Source organism: Poecilia formosa, unplaced genomic scaffold (genome assembly GCF_000485575.1).
Source record: "Poecilia formosa unplaced genomic scaffold, Poecilia_formosa-5.1.2 Scaffold364, whole genome shotgun sequence".
Taxonomy (NCBI): domain Eukaryota; kingdom Metazoa; phylum Chordata; class Actinopteri; order Cyprinodontiformes; family Poeciliidae; genus Poecilia; species Poecilia formosa.
Window position 1 is genome coordinate 114,664 of NW_006800303.1, and position 13,488 is coordinate 128,151.

Consider the following 13,488-nt stretch of genomic DNA (forward strand, 5'->3'; position numbering starts at 1 on the left):
GCAAATGACATTACACATTACTGTATAGACACTAAAAAGTAATTAATTGAATTACTTTGTTGCAGCTTATGAAATAGCTGCAGTGAAATGACATTAACTTGTTGTTGCGACCCATCCCATTTTTAAAGTAACCTACCGAGCTCTGTTGTGTTTCAGGGTCTGGACAATGTGCACAAGCAACGCGTTGCTGAGGTTCTCAGTGAACCAGAGGCCGGCGACAAGCATCGCAGCCGAGAGAGTCTGACTTCAGACACGGTGAAGTACGAGAGCGGGCCGGACGGTGGCGAGGAAGTGAGTATGAGCGTGGAGTGGAACGGGGTAAGTACAGTACACAGCCCTCAGCGCTTTATACCAGCAGCATGTCAGCTGGAACAACAGCTGTGTTCCTATGATACTCAGCCTCCATCTTTATGGACCAAAGCCACAGTTGCAAATGAGTGATGGGAGTGAGGATAAAAGCAGAATACTATAACCATCTGAAAGTTTGCTTCCCTCTGTTTGTTTTCGTTCAGTCAGCGTTGTAAACTTAACACCTGTTTCATTTATTAGATTACAATTAATGTCTGTTTGGGTGTTTGGGGGAAAAAGCATTGTTCAGTGGCTTCACTCAATAAAGATACATACAAAGTGTTTTTCTAAAATAGAATAGCATTATCTAAAATGGAAACAAATTTACTGTTCAATCAGCTACATGTGGATAATTTCAATAGTATCTTACTGATGATGCTGATTGACTGTTGCTGCTGTTTCCATGCTGCTGTTATAGTTGGGGATTGCTTATTGTAGGTTTTTCTTTTACAGAAACTCAGACTTTTTTGGACAAAACAGGCACAAAAATATAGATTTTAAAAATATGGAAAACAAATCCCTGTACAGGTCTGAAGTCGTTGGAAAGTTTTAATGCATTGAAAGTGGAAAAATTTTTTATTAAATTTTTATTTAAGTTTTATATGTTGTACCATGTGGGGTTGAAAATTGAATAGACAATTTAAAGATGCCTCAAGGGTTAAAACTTAGGACACACAAGTTAAATTGTATTTCTTTAATTAGCCATCAAAAAATCAAAGATTTATTTTTTTTTTGTATGATTTCTGATCTATAATTTTTGTAAATTTCAAATGTTGCTCTTTTAATGTTACAGTAACATCCAAAGGTTCTAGTAAATGGACTTGAATTATAAAATATTTTAAAATTAATTATAGTTTATCTTTTATGAAACAGATTGAAGTTTCATCATTTGAGGGAAAAAGCTATTAGTTATTGAGTTATTGTAACCACTGAAAGCTTTTCTCTTATGATGCATTAACTAGTTATATTTGTGTATATTTAACAAAGACACAATGACAACAAACTATAGCATCTTATATTAGCAGTTAATAGCTTTAGCCCGGCTAGCCACCTGAATGAACAGCTTACATACAGCTTCCTTTCTAAAAGCTTCTTGTATCTCTGTGCTTCTTCTGTCTTCTTTCTTAAACATTTCACTAACACTGAAATTGTGGAACTTTCAGTCGTTTTTCTGAAATGACTTCCATACGGAAGTGTTATTAGCTCAACCTGGTAGCATTTAATGGTTTTCTTTATGGCAGTCGAGACTTTGGACTTATCCACGCATAGCCTGGTTCTTATAAAAACAATTAACTCCACCACATTGTTTAAAAAGAAAAATAACGATCGGTTTCAGAAAAGTTTTTATCTGCATGAAACCCCTCCAATCCACCTCTGAGCTTTGTTTTAAACATGCCTAACCAATAGGGGGCAGTGTAACACAGAGCTGAAATCTATGTCAACCAATCAGAATCCTTCAAAACAACCTCGACTTCCTGTTAGGAATTAAACATGACTTAATTTGTGTGGACAGGCGTATAAGTTGAACTGCTTTTAAATAACTTATTAGAAAACATACGTATTAAAACATAAGATAATGCTGATTGGGAATCTTATCAAAGCAAGTATGTTGATATATTGGTGCATTGTTTGTCGTAGAACCTAAAACTGTTTTTCCATGTGCACATGCAAACATGGAAAAACAAATCTCCACTTCTGTCGGAGTTCTTATAAATTGTTTTTAGTGATTTTAAACTGAACTTTGTGGGTGAAAGAACAAAATTCATGAAAATATATTTGTTTCCCCCAGAAATCCGGCTATGTGTGGACTAGGCCCAAGAGTATGTTTAGTTTAAGGCAGGCCAATTGGTGATCAGGTCCAGTCAAGGATAAAATCATTAGATCCCAGATTTCTGCTCGTTTCTTGAGTATTCCTAGCTTAACTTTTTCTCTGTTCCACTTTCTAACCCACTAAAACATTTTTCTGCAGTAAATCTACCACATATAAACCCATCCAGTCTGACTCTCTGCAGCACAGCCGCCTTCTAACCTTCTGGAGAGTCTGCAGTGTTCTGCTTCTAGTCGCTGCAGTGACACTACATGTAGATGTAGACTTGGCTGTAAATTGCTGCTGCTTCTGCTCAACTAGTCCTCTTGCATAGCAACGGTTGCCATAGCACCCTGAACAATCAATGAGCATCTGAGCCACCCCTGGTCATGACTGTGGGAGTGTTTCTAGAGAGGATGCAGCCGAACTAAACACCTGAACCTAACTGAGCTTCAGAAGGGATTGTTTTTGTCTTTATTTATACTTAGCAGAAAAAAATATTCAACTGAATTTATATTATTAATAGATGTTAAACTGTTGATTTACAATACATTGTCAAACTTGTTACATCTTTATGCCTGTACTTCACCATCTCTCTGCAATTTCAAAGCCATATTTTGGTTTTCAACTTGTCAAAGAAATCATTTCCTCTTCAGCGCCCTCTACAGGCAACTGTGAAACCACTTCTCTTCCCTCTAATTAATAAATCAAACTTAAAAATCTTTTCTGACTTAACCAGGGCTCTGTACTGTACTCCTGCTCGATGTTCTCTATCTGTGTGCATTGTGCTGCATGTGTCCATGTATTTGTTTGATGTGCTGCTTTCTGAGAATGAAAACTGACTTTTCTCCTCATTTTTTTCCTTCACTTTTTTTTTAAAATTTTTTTTTTTACCTTTGTCACTAAATATGTTTGCAGCCAGAGAGGAAAAAAGAAATTGCAGGACGTAGCGCATCTCTTCTTAGCTTGATTTTAAATACAAGAAAAAAAAATCAGAATTGGAAAAAAATATCTAAGTTAATAGCTTAATCGGGGGAGGGTGACATTTTTTTAATAAGTTAGTTGAGCAAAAAAAACAAACAAACAAAAAAAAACTCCTATATCTATTTGCAAAATAATTCAACCACCCAGTTCAGCAGCGCTCTGGCTGCTCTCGTGTGTTTTCTTTATTCCTCTCCTGTTTTTTTTTTTTGTTTTTTTTGCTGTGCTTTAACAATAACAAATTTCCACCGCCTTAAAAAAAGTCTCTCAAATATTTTCCAAATTCAGACACAGGATTAAACCAACACAGTGAACTGTCAAATAGCTCCACCTAGTGGCCACATCTAAAAAAAGCAGTATTTCGTGATAAAGTAATAGTGGAAAATGGAAGTCCAGACCTCGAGAAAAGGCTTTCTAGCCAATTGAAGAACCTTAGACCCATTTGTGGAAATCAGACCTGCTGTACTTGCACAAGTTGGGAAAATATCAAATTGTTTACCATATTGAATGACATAAATATATATTTAGATTTGTGCCTTTTGTTTTACTAATGTTTTTGTTTTTTCTGATGTGTGTGCAGATCTAGTGCTTCCTTCCACTGTTTGATGAACAGAGCTTGTGTCTGATTAGTGGAAACCCTGTCTGCTGCTGTTTTTGTTTCCCTCCATCTGCCTGCTTAGCTTTGCTTTTGCAACTTTTGCTCCACGTCTCATGTGCCTTTGTTCCTCCACCTGTCACTGTTTATATTTCTCTCTCTTTCTTGTCTTTCTGCTCTGTCTGGATGGCAGGCTTAACTCCAGATGCCTTGTAATGGTTCTAAAAACTTGTCTTCTGCATGACGGATGCCTGGCCTCACCTCGCCTCCACCCCTCCAGCTTTGCGGTTTTCTTCAATTTCCGGCTCCAACCCCCTCGAACCTCTCGCTCTTTTTTTTTTTTTCCTGGAGGGATTCTTCACACCATACTGAACCACACTGATACCACTCTGACGCCTCTCTAACCCCACTGAAGTGTTCATCTGCTGTGGGCGGTGGGCGACCGCTGTGACAGTATGTCCATAAACATAGCTGTTCTGCCCAGGAATTATCTTCATTTTGGCCTGAACTCCAAAACAATGAGCTTATTGTTGCTGTTCCTCGCAAAAGTTTTCATATTTTTGGAACTTTTTCTCTTTTTGACAGAATACAATCATAAAATTCAGCTTTGTGATTTTTGGAGGATTTTATGGGAGAGACTAACACAAAGTAGTGCATAATTGTGAAATGGAAGGAAAAGATACAGTTTTCAAAACCTTTTACAAATTAAAATCTGAAAAGTGTGGCAGTGTTTTTTTTTTGTTCAGCACCTTTTACTTTGATACACTAAAAAATATGTATCATAGCAACCAACTGCCTTCAGAAGTCACTTAGTTAGTTGGTACATCTGATGCACAACATCCACAGTGAATCATGGTGGTGGCAGCATCATTCTGTGTAGACAGAAAAGAAATAGCTGGTCAGAGTAAATGGACAATAACTTGTAAACAAGTGGTCAAAGATCTACATTCATATGTGGGACTGCAGCTAACAATTATTGTAGTAATTGAGTATTTCATCAAGTATTCTGACATTTATTTGGATAAAGAAATTGGCACATTATGCAGATTTTTCATTTAACCTTTTAGGCCTATTTTATACTAGAAATATGTAAAAAAGAAAAAAAAGGCAAATAAAACAATTCAGTTCCTTTCTCAAAATAAGAAAATAAAAATTTAATTGCCTAAAATTTAATAACAGCTTTCCTTTACTGAACACTTGATCATATTTAGCTAATTTACTATTTATTTAACTTATTTTACTAATTGACTAGTTAGTTTGCGAAGTTGTTAAGAAAAGCTGTTTGATAATGACTGAAGAGAGCTGGATACAAAAAAATACATGGACGTTCAGTTATGTGCTGCTATTTTGTGTTGGTTTGTTGCCTAAAAGCTCTAAAAAGAATATAAAGAAAAAGGTTTGTGATTGTAACTTGAATAAGTTATAAGGGGGAATGAATTCTTTTGCATCACATTTAAATACGAATTGCTAACGCTGTTTAGAGCTCAACACAGCTGTCAGATGGTTGTTCTAATTCTTACACATGTTGTTTTTTATGACACCTGTGTACGTATATGCAGTTTTATGGAAACGTGGATCTCATTTATCAGAAATTAGTTTGAACAAAAACCTTAAAAGAAATGTTTTTTGTTCAAAAAGCAAGTTTTTGCCTATATTAAAAATAATCAGGATCAAGCATTGGATCTGCTCCTCTGTCATTAGTCATGTTTGTAAAAACGGAACCGACTTGAAGGCTACACGTCCAAATGAAGCAAAACTGTAACAAAGTGTCAAGGACGAAGACACTTTGTTACAGTGTCTTAGAAAAGAGACATTATGGTTGATGTTGATTTTCCTTTGGGTCAGAATGACAGGGAAACGTTTGGATGTTCAAACATATCAGCCCCTATTAAAATCCACTACAATAATCTTCATGTCTTATAGAAACATAACCTGTCGATGGCATTATGACGTGACCTATTCCAGTCAGAGAACACAGTTCAAACTTTGTCACCAGGTCATGATATCCTGCAGGTTTAATGAACTGAATTACCCATTTTCTGTTGACAGAAATAATCCGAGTAGTGACTAAACGCATTGTAAATAACAGCATCAGCATGATCAGGAGCAGCGTAGTTTGTAGTTCTGCACATCTAGGTCTTGCTTCCTGCCACAGTAGCCAGTAGTTTGTCACTTTGTGCTCATCTGTTTACTGGGAGGTCATGGGTCACTAGAGCATGTGAATGGCAGCTGGTTTTCATGCAGGAGGAATTAAAATGTGGATTTAAGAAAAGCTGTAAGTTTTTTATTATTATTTATTTATTTAATTTAAAACTGTATTCAGATAAATTCGACTGAAAAAGAGTTTCATCTTTACCGTCTGTGTATCTATCTTAGGGTTGGTAGTGAGAAAGTGACGGCATTTGGTGTAAACAAGCATTTGTTGTTGCATTTCCTGAAACTTTGGGGTTTAAGTAGCCTTTTCCTCAGCCTGTCCTCGACTTCTGCTACTAATATTCTGTGTCCTCTGTCTCGTTTGTGCATCTCCCAGTTTGTCTTTAACTTCTAATAAAACCTAATCTCTCTGCTTTACCTGAACCTGTGCCTCTTGCCTCTTTGTGCGTTCCTTCTCTGCTTCTGTGTGCCTTCGTGACCGAATGAGAGTGAAGTTTCTGCACCACACAGCAGCAAAACACTTTCATATCTCACTTACCTGTGTCATTTTTCATTCCACATTTTTCTAAATTGTCTTTCAAATTGTCAGTCTTTGTGTTCCAGAGGTTTACTGAGTAGTTTGGTGTCTAGGAGTTCACTAACATCAGTTGACTTCTTGGAGACATTGGGTTTGTCAAAGCTACAGTCCAGATAGACTGAGATCAAAGTTAGCTGTAGTTTACAACATGATCAAAATGTTTTAGGCTTAAACAGAAAAGCCTTTATGCTTCAGAAATAATGTAGCATAATTATGACAGTGTAACTAGTCATTTTCCAATATTGACGGACTCAAGGAGTTACCACGGTAACCACTAAATTTAGTGCCAGATTTCAACTGCTAGGAGCAAAGAATAATATGCAGTCCAGAGAAAAGAATGTAACACCCTACAATAATGTTTACGATATTATTATATCGATAACACAGAACCTAGAAACTGATCACCCAAAGATGGTTTATTGGTAGAGGTGCACCGATAAATTGACCGACTGAAAAATTGGCCCCGATTTCCATAACTTTGGGTGACCGACTATCAACCGATCTTAAAGAAAGGGAATCGAACCCAGGACAGTAACCTCCACACGTGGTGCGTCTGCTCCACCAACTGCGCCACCCAGTGCTCACCCGTCTCTTTTAGTGCTGTTAGACGGATAAATGGATAGAAGGATATCGGGTTTTTAGATTTACTTAAGTCTAGTGTATAAATAATTTTGCACTGCCAATTTATTTGTGGGTATAGGCAACATGCTGTGTGTGCACTTTTTGCATTATGAGTGAAAAATCACTTTTTCTCTGTGTGACATTTTAGAGACCTCTACTCCTGTAAAAGTGGCTATAGTTGATTTTCAGTCAAAATTAAACCCACACATTAAAGTTCCCGCTCTGCCTTGTCAATGAGTGTGCAAATACATCAATCAACATCAGTTTGTGCTTCTTTTGATGTCTTTTTTTGATTTGTTGCAACACTTGTTTGTCTTGTAGGAAATATTGTAAAACTGTTTTGCATAAAGTTGTAAATATCACTTAGTTAAAGGTGTAAAAGCTGATAAAACTCTTGACCAGGAGTCTCCAACTCCAGACCTCATGAGCCTTTTGCTCTAACGCACCAGAATCAAATGACACAATTATCTCCCCGGCATGTTCTTGTGCTGCAGAAGTCTGGCTATAAGCCATTCATTTTATTCAGCTGTGATCGAACTTGAATTCATCTAAAAGTTGCTGGGCAGTCACTTCCCATCTGGCATTGGAGACTGCTGGTCCAGGCCCTGGGATTGTATAATTAATTATATAGGTGTTTCACCAGTTCATCATATTAGTGCACCAACCTTTGATCGTCCATTTCTTGGACACCAGAGATGCACAAAGCAGAAATTTGTGACAAATCACAAAGTTTGACATATCGGTATTGATTTTAGCCAATTTCAATTTCACTTTAGTACATACAAATACAAATAATAGAGTTCAAAGTACATGTACAAACCGGTGGTTATTCGTGTTGGGATCTGTGGTGATTTCGGTAATTGTGTTTGAGGAAAGAGTGTTGCTGCCAGTAGCTGCGTTTCCATTACAAATGTGTGCAAATCTTTGTCGATATTCTGCTAATGTCGAAAAAACATAATTTCGTAAGTGCTATGTTTCCATTAAATAAGAAATTAAATTAAAACCACACTTGAATAAGCTTATTCACACAAGTCATTAAAAATCATGGCAGCAATAGATGCAAAGAGTTTTTCATAATTCAGCCATGTTGCTAGCGCTCATATTGGTCAACCAATCAGAGGCGACGTCGGCGCCTCATTCAGGCATTGGAGCAACTAGGAAGCGACAATGTGGCGCTTTGTGGAAATTGTAGTTGTGATTTTACAGAAGATCTATGAATTCAACACGTTGGAATGACGAGCAACTTTTCATGACCTGTGTGATGCTGAGAGCTCTGATGGAGACGGCTGTACATTGTCCAAAAAACACAAAAACATCATCCTAGTTTTCGCCATTAGTAACATCCGGCTGTTGATCACATCACCAGTGGGATGTGAAAACAGTTTTTCCACTGCAGAAGCATACATTTCAATACAGCTGAAAAACCGCCTGATCCTAGCGCAAAAAACTTTTTATTCATAAACTTGAGTTTTTCAAAATTGGCCTGTTTCCACAGAGCGGATTTATTTTCATAGTTTCAATTTGCATAATTTTACAGTCAATGGAAACACAACCAGAGCGACCTGGTAGGCCTTAGTCACTGAACATCATCCGATTCCAGTCACAAGCCAGTTTTTCTTGGTGCATCTCAATTGCAAACTAAATGCTGGTCATATATGAACGTCTTTAACATCTGTGCACATCTTAGAAAATGGCGTGAGTAAGGGTAAGCCTGTGATGTGTCCCACCAGGACGGATCTGGGTCCCTGAAGAGAAGCGGCTCCTTCAGTAAACTACGGGCGTCGCTCCGTCGAAGCAGCGAGAAACTGGTCCGCAAGCTGAAAGGCGGCAGTTCGTCACGAGACGGCGAGCACAAAAACCCCGGGTAACTATCCGCAGCTCTAGAGTCCTGCAGTGACTGCTGCAGGTGGCTCCTGTCACACACTGGAAGCCTGGAGGAGCAGCTGGCTGGTGCGCTAACCAGAACCAAAACAAGTGAACTCTTCTACTTCACCGGTGGTGAAGTGGTGTAACCCTGAAGCTGTGTTTGCACATAAGTGTTTTTAGGGACTCTTGTCCCATATGCAATTATTACTTTTCCCCCTACATTTCTTTATAGGTGTCTTATCTATAGATGAATCAAAATATGAAACAGAAGCAAACTCTGACTTCTGCAAACTGCCTTGGTTTTTGGTAAAAACAGTTATTTTTTTAGGTGAAAGTGGGGTGACAAAGTAATTTTAGAAGTATTGTAAACTAGTACATGATATCTTTTATATAAACATGCAGTATTGTAAAAATAAAAGATTTAAAGACATTAGTGGTATTTACATCTGGGGTCATTTTGTAACATTAAAGAAAAACTTTAAAACTGTTAATTCTCCAGATAAGAAACATCATTTTAGAAAAAAACCATAATTTAAAAAGGAAGCTGCCCTAATGGAAAAACACGCCTCGAGGAATTTACCACATTTCCAAAAGATTATGTTTAAAAAAAAAAAAAAAAGAAAATCCATCAAATCCTTATATTTTATTTAAGGAACATTTGCTATTGTCTTTTTTTTATGTTTGAGTTCTTGCTTTTTTTAGCACTTGCACTGACTGATACACAGCCCTTAAAGTGTCGATAGTAAAAAAATCTTTAATCTCTGTGTGTAAGATCTTTTTTTTTTTGATTGACTTGAACAACGGAGATTTGAAAGTGTGCGAATCGGACTTTAAGGGCTCCGTAAACCAAACCTGAACATCTTCACGGTGAAAAGCCAAAGACTAACAGATAAATGGAGGGAAGGTAGCAGGCTGTGTTTAACTACTAATGTCTCCCAGTGATTTTCCATCGCACTTGTTGTGCCCATGGAAATAATTTCCAACTAATCGTTCCATCTATTCACTGCATTTTGTGGCTGAACTGTAACTGTTCTGGACTTTTTTAAGTCCATCTTTTTGTTATTAAATGTCTGCATGGCTGTCCTGTGTAGAGTAAAAATGTATTTTTTTCATTGTTCTGTTTTTCTTTTTTTATTTATGAATAAATTTTTATTTCTTCTGAATGTCGACTTGCATGCTTCATCTTTGTTCTTGCTGGTCTCTTGTGTTCCTTGGTGCTGCTCTTCACTGTGCCTCATGATGGTGATGGACAGGATGTTGGTGTTCCTCATCATCATCATCATCATCATGACAGACTCAGATATGTAACGTCACTGCAGAAACATCTTTGACAAAATAACTCCCCTTTTATTTGTTCTGAACAGATATCACGAATGTGTGTATCAGTTTTTTACTCATATTTAAACCAAAATAATTAGACTTTTAAAACTGTATTTAGCATCTCTACATTAGCGATTAGCCCAGTTAGTACAGCTTGCTAGCTTTGCTAAGTTTCCTTATGTATTTGTTTCAGGCTATTTAAGGAGGAATGTGAATTGTAAAGTTTTGTTGTTGTTTTTTTAAACCGTACTAAACCCTTGGAGTGTTAAATGCACTTTAAGTTGGATGTTTGCTGCAGTGACATTCACATAAACCTAAATTTTATGCTTTATGTTTGCATGTGTTGAACTTGTAGTGTGAATGTCTTGGTGCACAACATAGTAAAACAGTGTTTCTTAAATCTTTTTATTCACTGCAAAAACACAGAATCTTACCAAGTATTTTGATCTGTTTTGTAGAGCAATCATTATAGTTCACTTGAAATAAGACAAAACTAACTTAAAAGTAACTTTTCAACAAAATACAGCATATTGTTTTAAGTCAATATTCCTTAATATTGATAACAAGTACTTGTTCCACGGGCAGATTTTTTCACTTATCAGAACATTTTTCCCATATTATAAGTGAAATAATCTCCCAATGAAACCAGTACTTTTTAAAATCAATGTTAAGGAATTATTTATTTAAAAGAAAAGCTTAGTTTTGTCTTATTTCAAGTGTACTCGGCCAAAAATACTTGGAAAGATTTAGTGTTTTTCAGTGTTTGTAACTAAGCACAGATCAGTAGCTGGTTTCACATTTTGGTCTGCCAGACTCAACTCAATCTGAATGGTCAGTCACAAATTGCTATACCATCAGTAAAGGCAGAATAATCTGACTTTTTTTCTTTATTATTATTTTTTTTCCAATTTTACACAAACATGCAGCCCAAAATGTCATAACTGATGTCTAACAACACACAAACACTGCTGAATTTTCCATCAACCTAACAAACTAAATGTATTAAAAAAATTGCGGATTTGCATCAAGAAGTGGTGCTAACATTGTACCGATACATTATTGTGGAATTAACTTTTTTGTGACATTATCATTAACCCTCATGTAACTCCACTGAGTTTAAAAGCTCACAACTGACTCTCCACCCCTCACCTCTGACCCCTGACCCCTCACCCTGCCTCTCTGCATGTGGGAGCAGCATGAAGCGGGCCAGCTCTCTGGGGGTTCTTAACTTGCCGGACAAGCCTGCCAGAGACCACTACCAAGTAAGGAAGCCTGACTGTCAAAACATTGGTTCAACCGTTTGCAGTGAGTTCTCCGGTTTGTTTTTAACTGCTGTTTTGCCAAAAGCTTTCATAACCGTTAAAGTTTATCACAATTATTCATGTTCCATTTGTGTTATTATATGTGCTGTTAAGTACAAAGTAGTGCATAAGTTAACTGGAAGAAAGACAATCTGTAGATTTTTGCCTTTAAAAAAAAAACCTGAAGAAAAAAAGTCATTTTGTAAACTATTTTATTTAAATACCTAAATTTAAGACATCTGTGCTTCAGTTTCCTTGATGGACAAACGAGTTTTGAATCTAACAGCAAATGGAATTGTTTAGATAATTCTTCCCATCTTTGCGTCAAAGCAAAAGTCCCTGAACTCGTCTGGTATTGGGCAACAAAAAGCTTGAAAGAAACACAATGATAATGCTGTTTAATTGTTATTAATCAGATATGCAAAAATTAGTTGTTGTTTTTTTCTTGTGGTGCATTTAATGAACTAAGGAAAAAAAAAGAATTTTCAGAATCTGATTCCTGTTTTTCCTCCACCCAGATGTGATCAAGGATAAACTGCAGAGTTAGACTGGAGCTTCTGTTCCTCTTTGCCTGTGGAACCATTTGAACAAACTTCAGCTAAACATGAAATTATTTTCCTCCATTCTGACGACAGTGAATAAAACTGTTGATCCAACCCATGAAATTAAGATTATAATTTGAAGGGTTTTATTGTTTTTGTTTTTTTTTAGCTTTGGCTGACATAGAACTTTATGTATGTATTTATGCATAAAATATCATGTATCAAGCAGTTAGTCCAAATTCCTGGTAATTATGTGAATTACACTTTGGTGGTAGAACAAAGTCTTTCATGACAAAACAACAAAATTCTGATTTTACACTTTTGGGTAAGTTGTAAATTACTGTCTGTGATTGGAGCAACTTGACCCTGGATGCTGCAAAAAAAGGGAAGACAGAGAATTAAGATTTTAAGCAAACTATTGTACAGTGATCAGTTGTTTAAAGTGATGAAAAAAACCTTCACCTTGTTTTCAATTCTAAAAAATTGAAAAGAACTGAACCCCCTGTTTCTCCTGTATGTCTCTCTCTCTTGGTGTGTATATATAATATGTGTTGTTATTTCACTAATATCACTGATCTGGCACTGACCTCTGACCTGTCTCTGTTCCCATCAGGAACGAAATCATCGTTTAAGAAAACATCACGACCTGAGTGCCAGCCAAACCGATCTGGCGCATTGAAGGACATGAACTACCACCTCGGACCGCTGGTCTGCCTTCACTGTAAATTTCTGTTTGTAGGAAAGCTTTGCGTGTTCGTCGTTCTTCAGCATCGCAACGCAAAGTACTCACTGGACGGCCTCTGAACTCTGACCCCACTGCTGCAGGTTTGAAGCCTGCGCTCCTGTCACTGCGTATCAGGTGTGTGAATGTACAGTGGTCTGCTGCATGTGTGTGTGTCTGTGAGAAAGCTTGTGTTACGTCGAACTGTTTCCTGGTTTTAGTGATATGAAAAATATGAATTATGCTGGAGTTAGTTTGAAGGCAGACACAGGCGCAGGTTTTACTTCACCAAACCACGGCTCAAAATGAACTCCCCTGTTTCACCGAGAGAAACTGGATGTCTAGTTACCGCTGGGCTGAAAGCTCCATTTTATGAAATTATGACGTTATAGAAACGGCAAAACAACTCTGTGGTTTAGCAGCCATTTTCTACAAAATACTGTCTGAAATGACTCACCTGCCATCAAAAGGAACAACTTTTCTCTTGAAAAACTATATTCAGATTATTATTATTATTGTTATTATTATTATTATTATTATTATTATTATTATACACTGTTCTGTTCTAAAAATATCCCTAAATTAATTAATTAATCTTACAGGGGCAGTATTACATATTTTCCAGGCACATAGCGCTATATATATATCAAATATG

The 13,488-nt window shown here is 36.9% G+C and overlaps 1 protein-coding gene across 6 annotated transcripts in view; it reads left to right on the forward strand.

Annotated features, from left to right (window-relative positions):
- Window positions 1-13,488, forward strand: part of klc1a (kinesin light chain 1a) — a 34,520-nt gene extending 21,032 nt beyond the window's left edge. For 2 of the 6 annotated variants that reach the window (XM_007574886.2, XM_016662241.1), the window contains exons 13-16: window positions 157-318; window positions 8,814-8,947; window positions 11,465-11,531; window positions 12,726-13,488. In XM_007574886.2, coding sequence (XP_007574948.1) covers window positions 157-318; window positions 8,814-8,947; window positions 11,465-11,531; window positions 12,726-12,791 — 429 coding nt within the window. In that variant the 3' untranslated portion in view covers window positions 12,792-13,488. Of the gene's footprint in view, window positions 1-156; window positions 319-3,924; window positions 6,798-8,813; window positions 8,948-11,464; window positions 11,532-12,725 lie in introns of those variants that run through there. The other 4 variants (XM_007574888.2, XM_007574889.2, XM_016662243.1 and 1 more) reach the window with 4 other exon arrangements.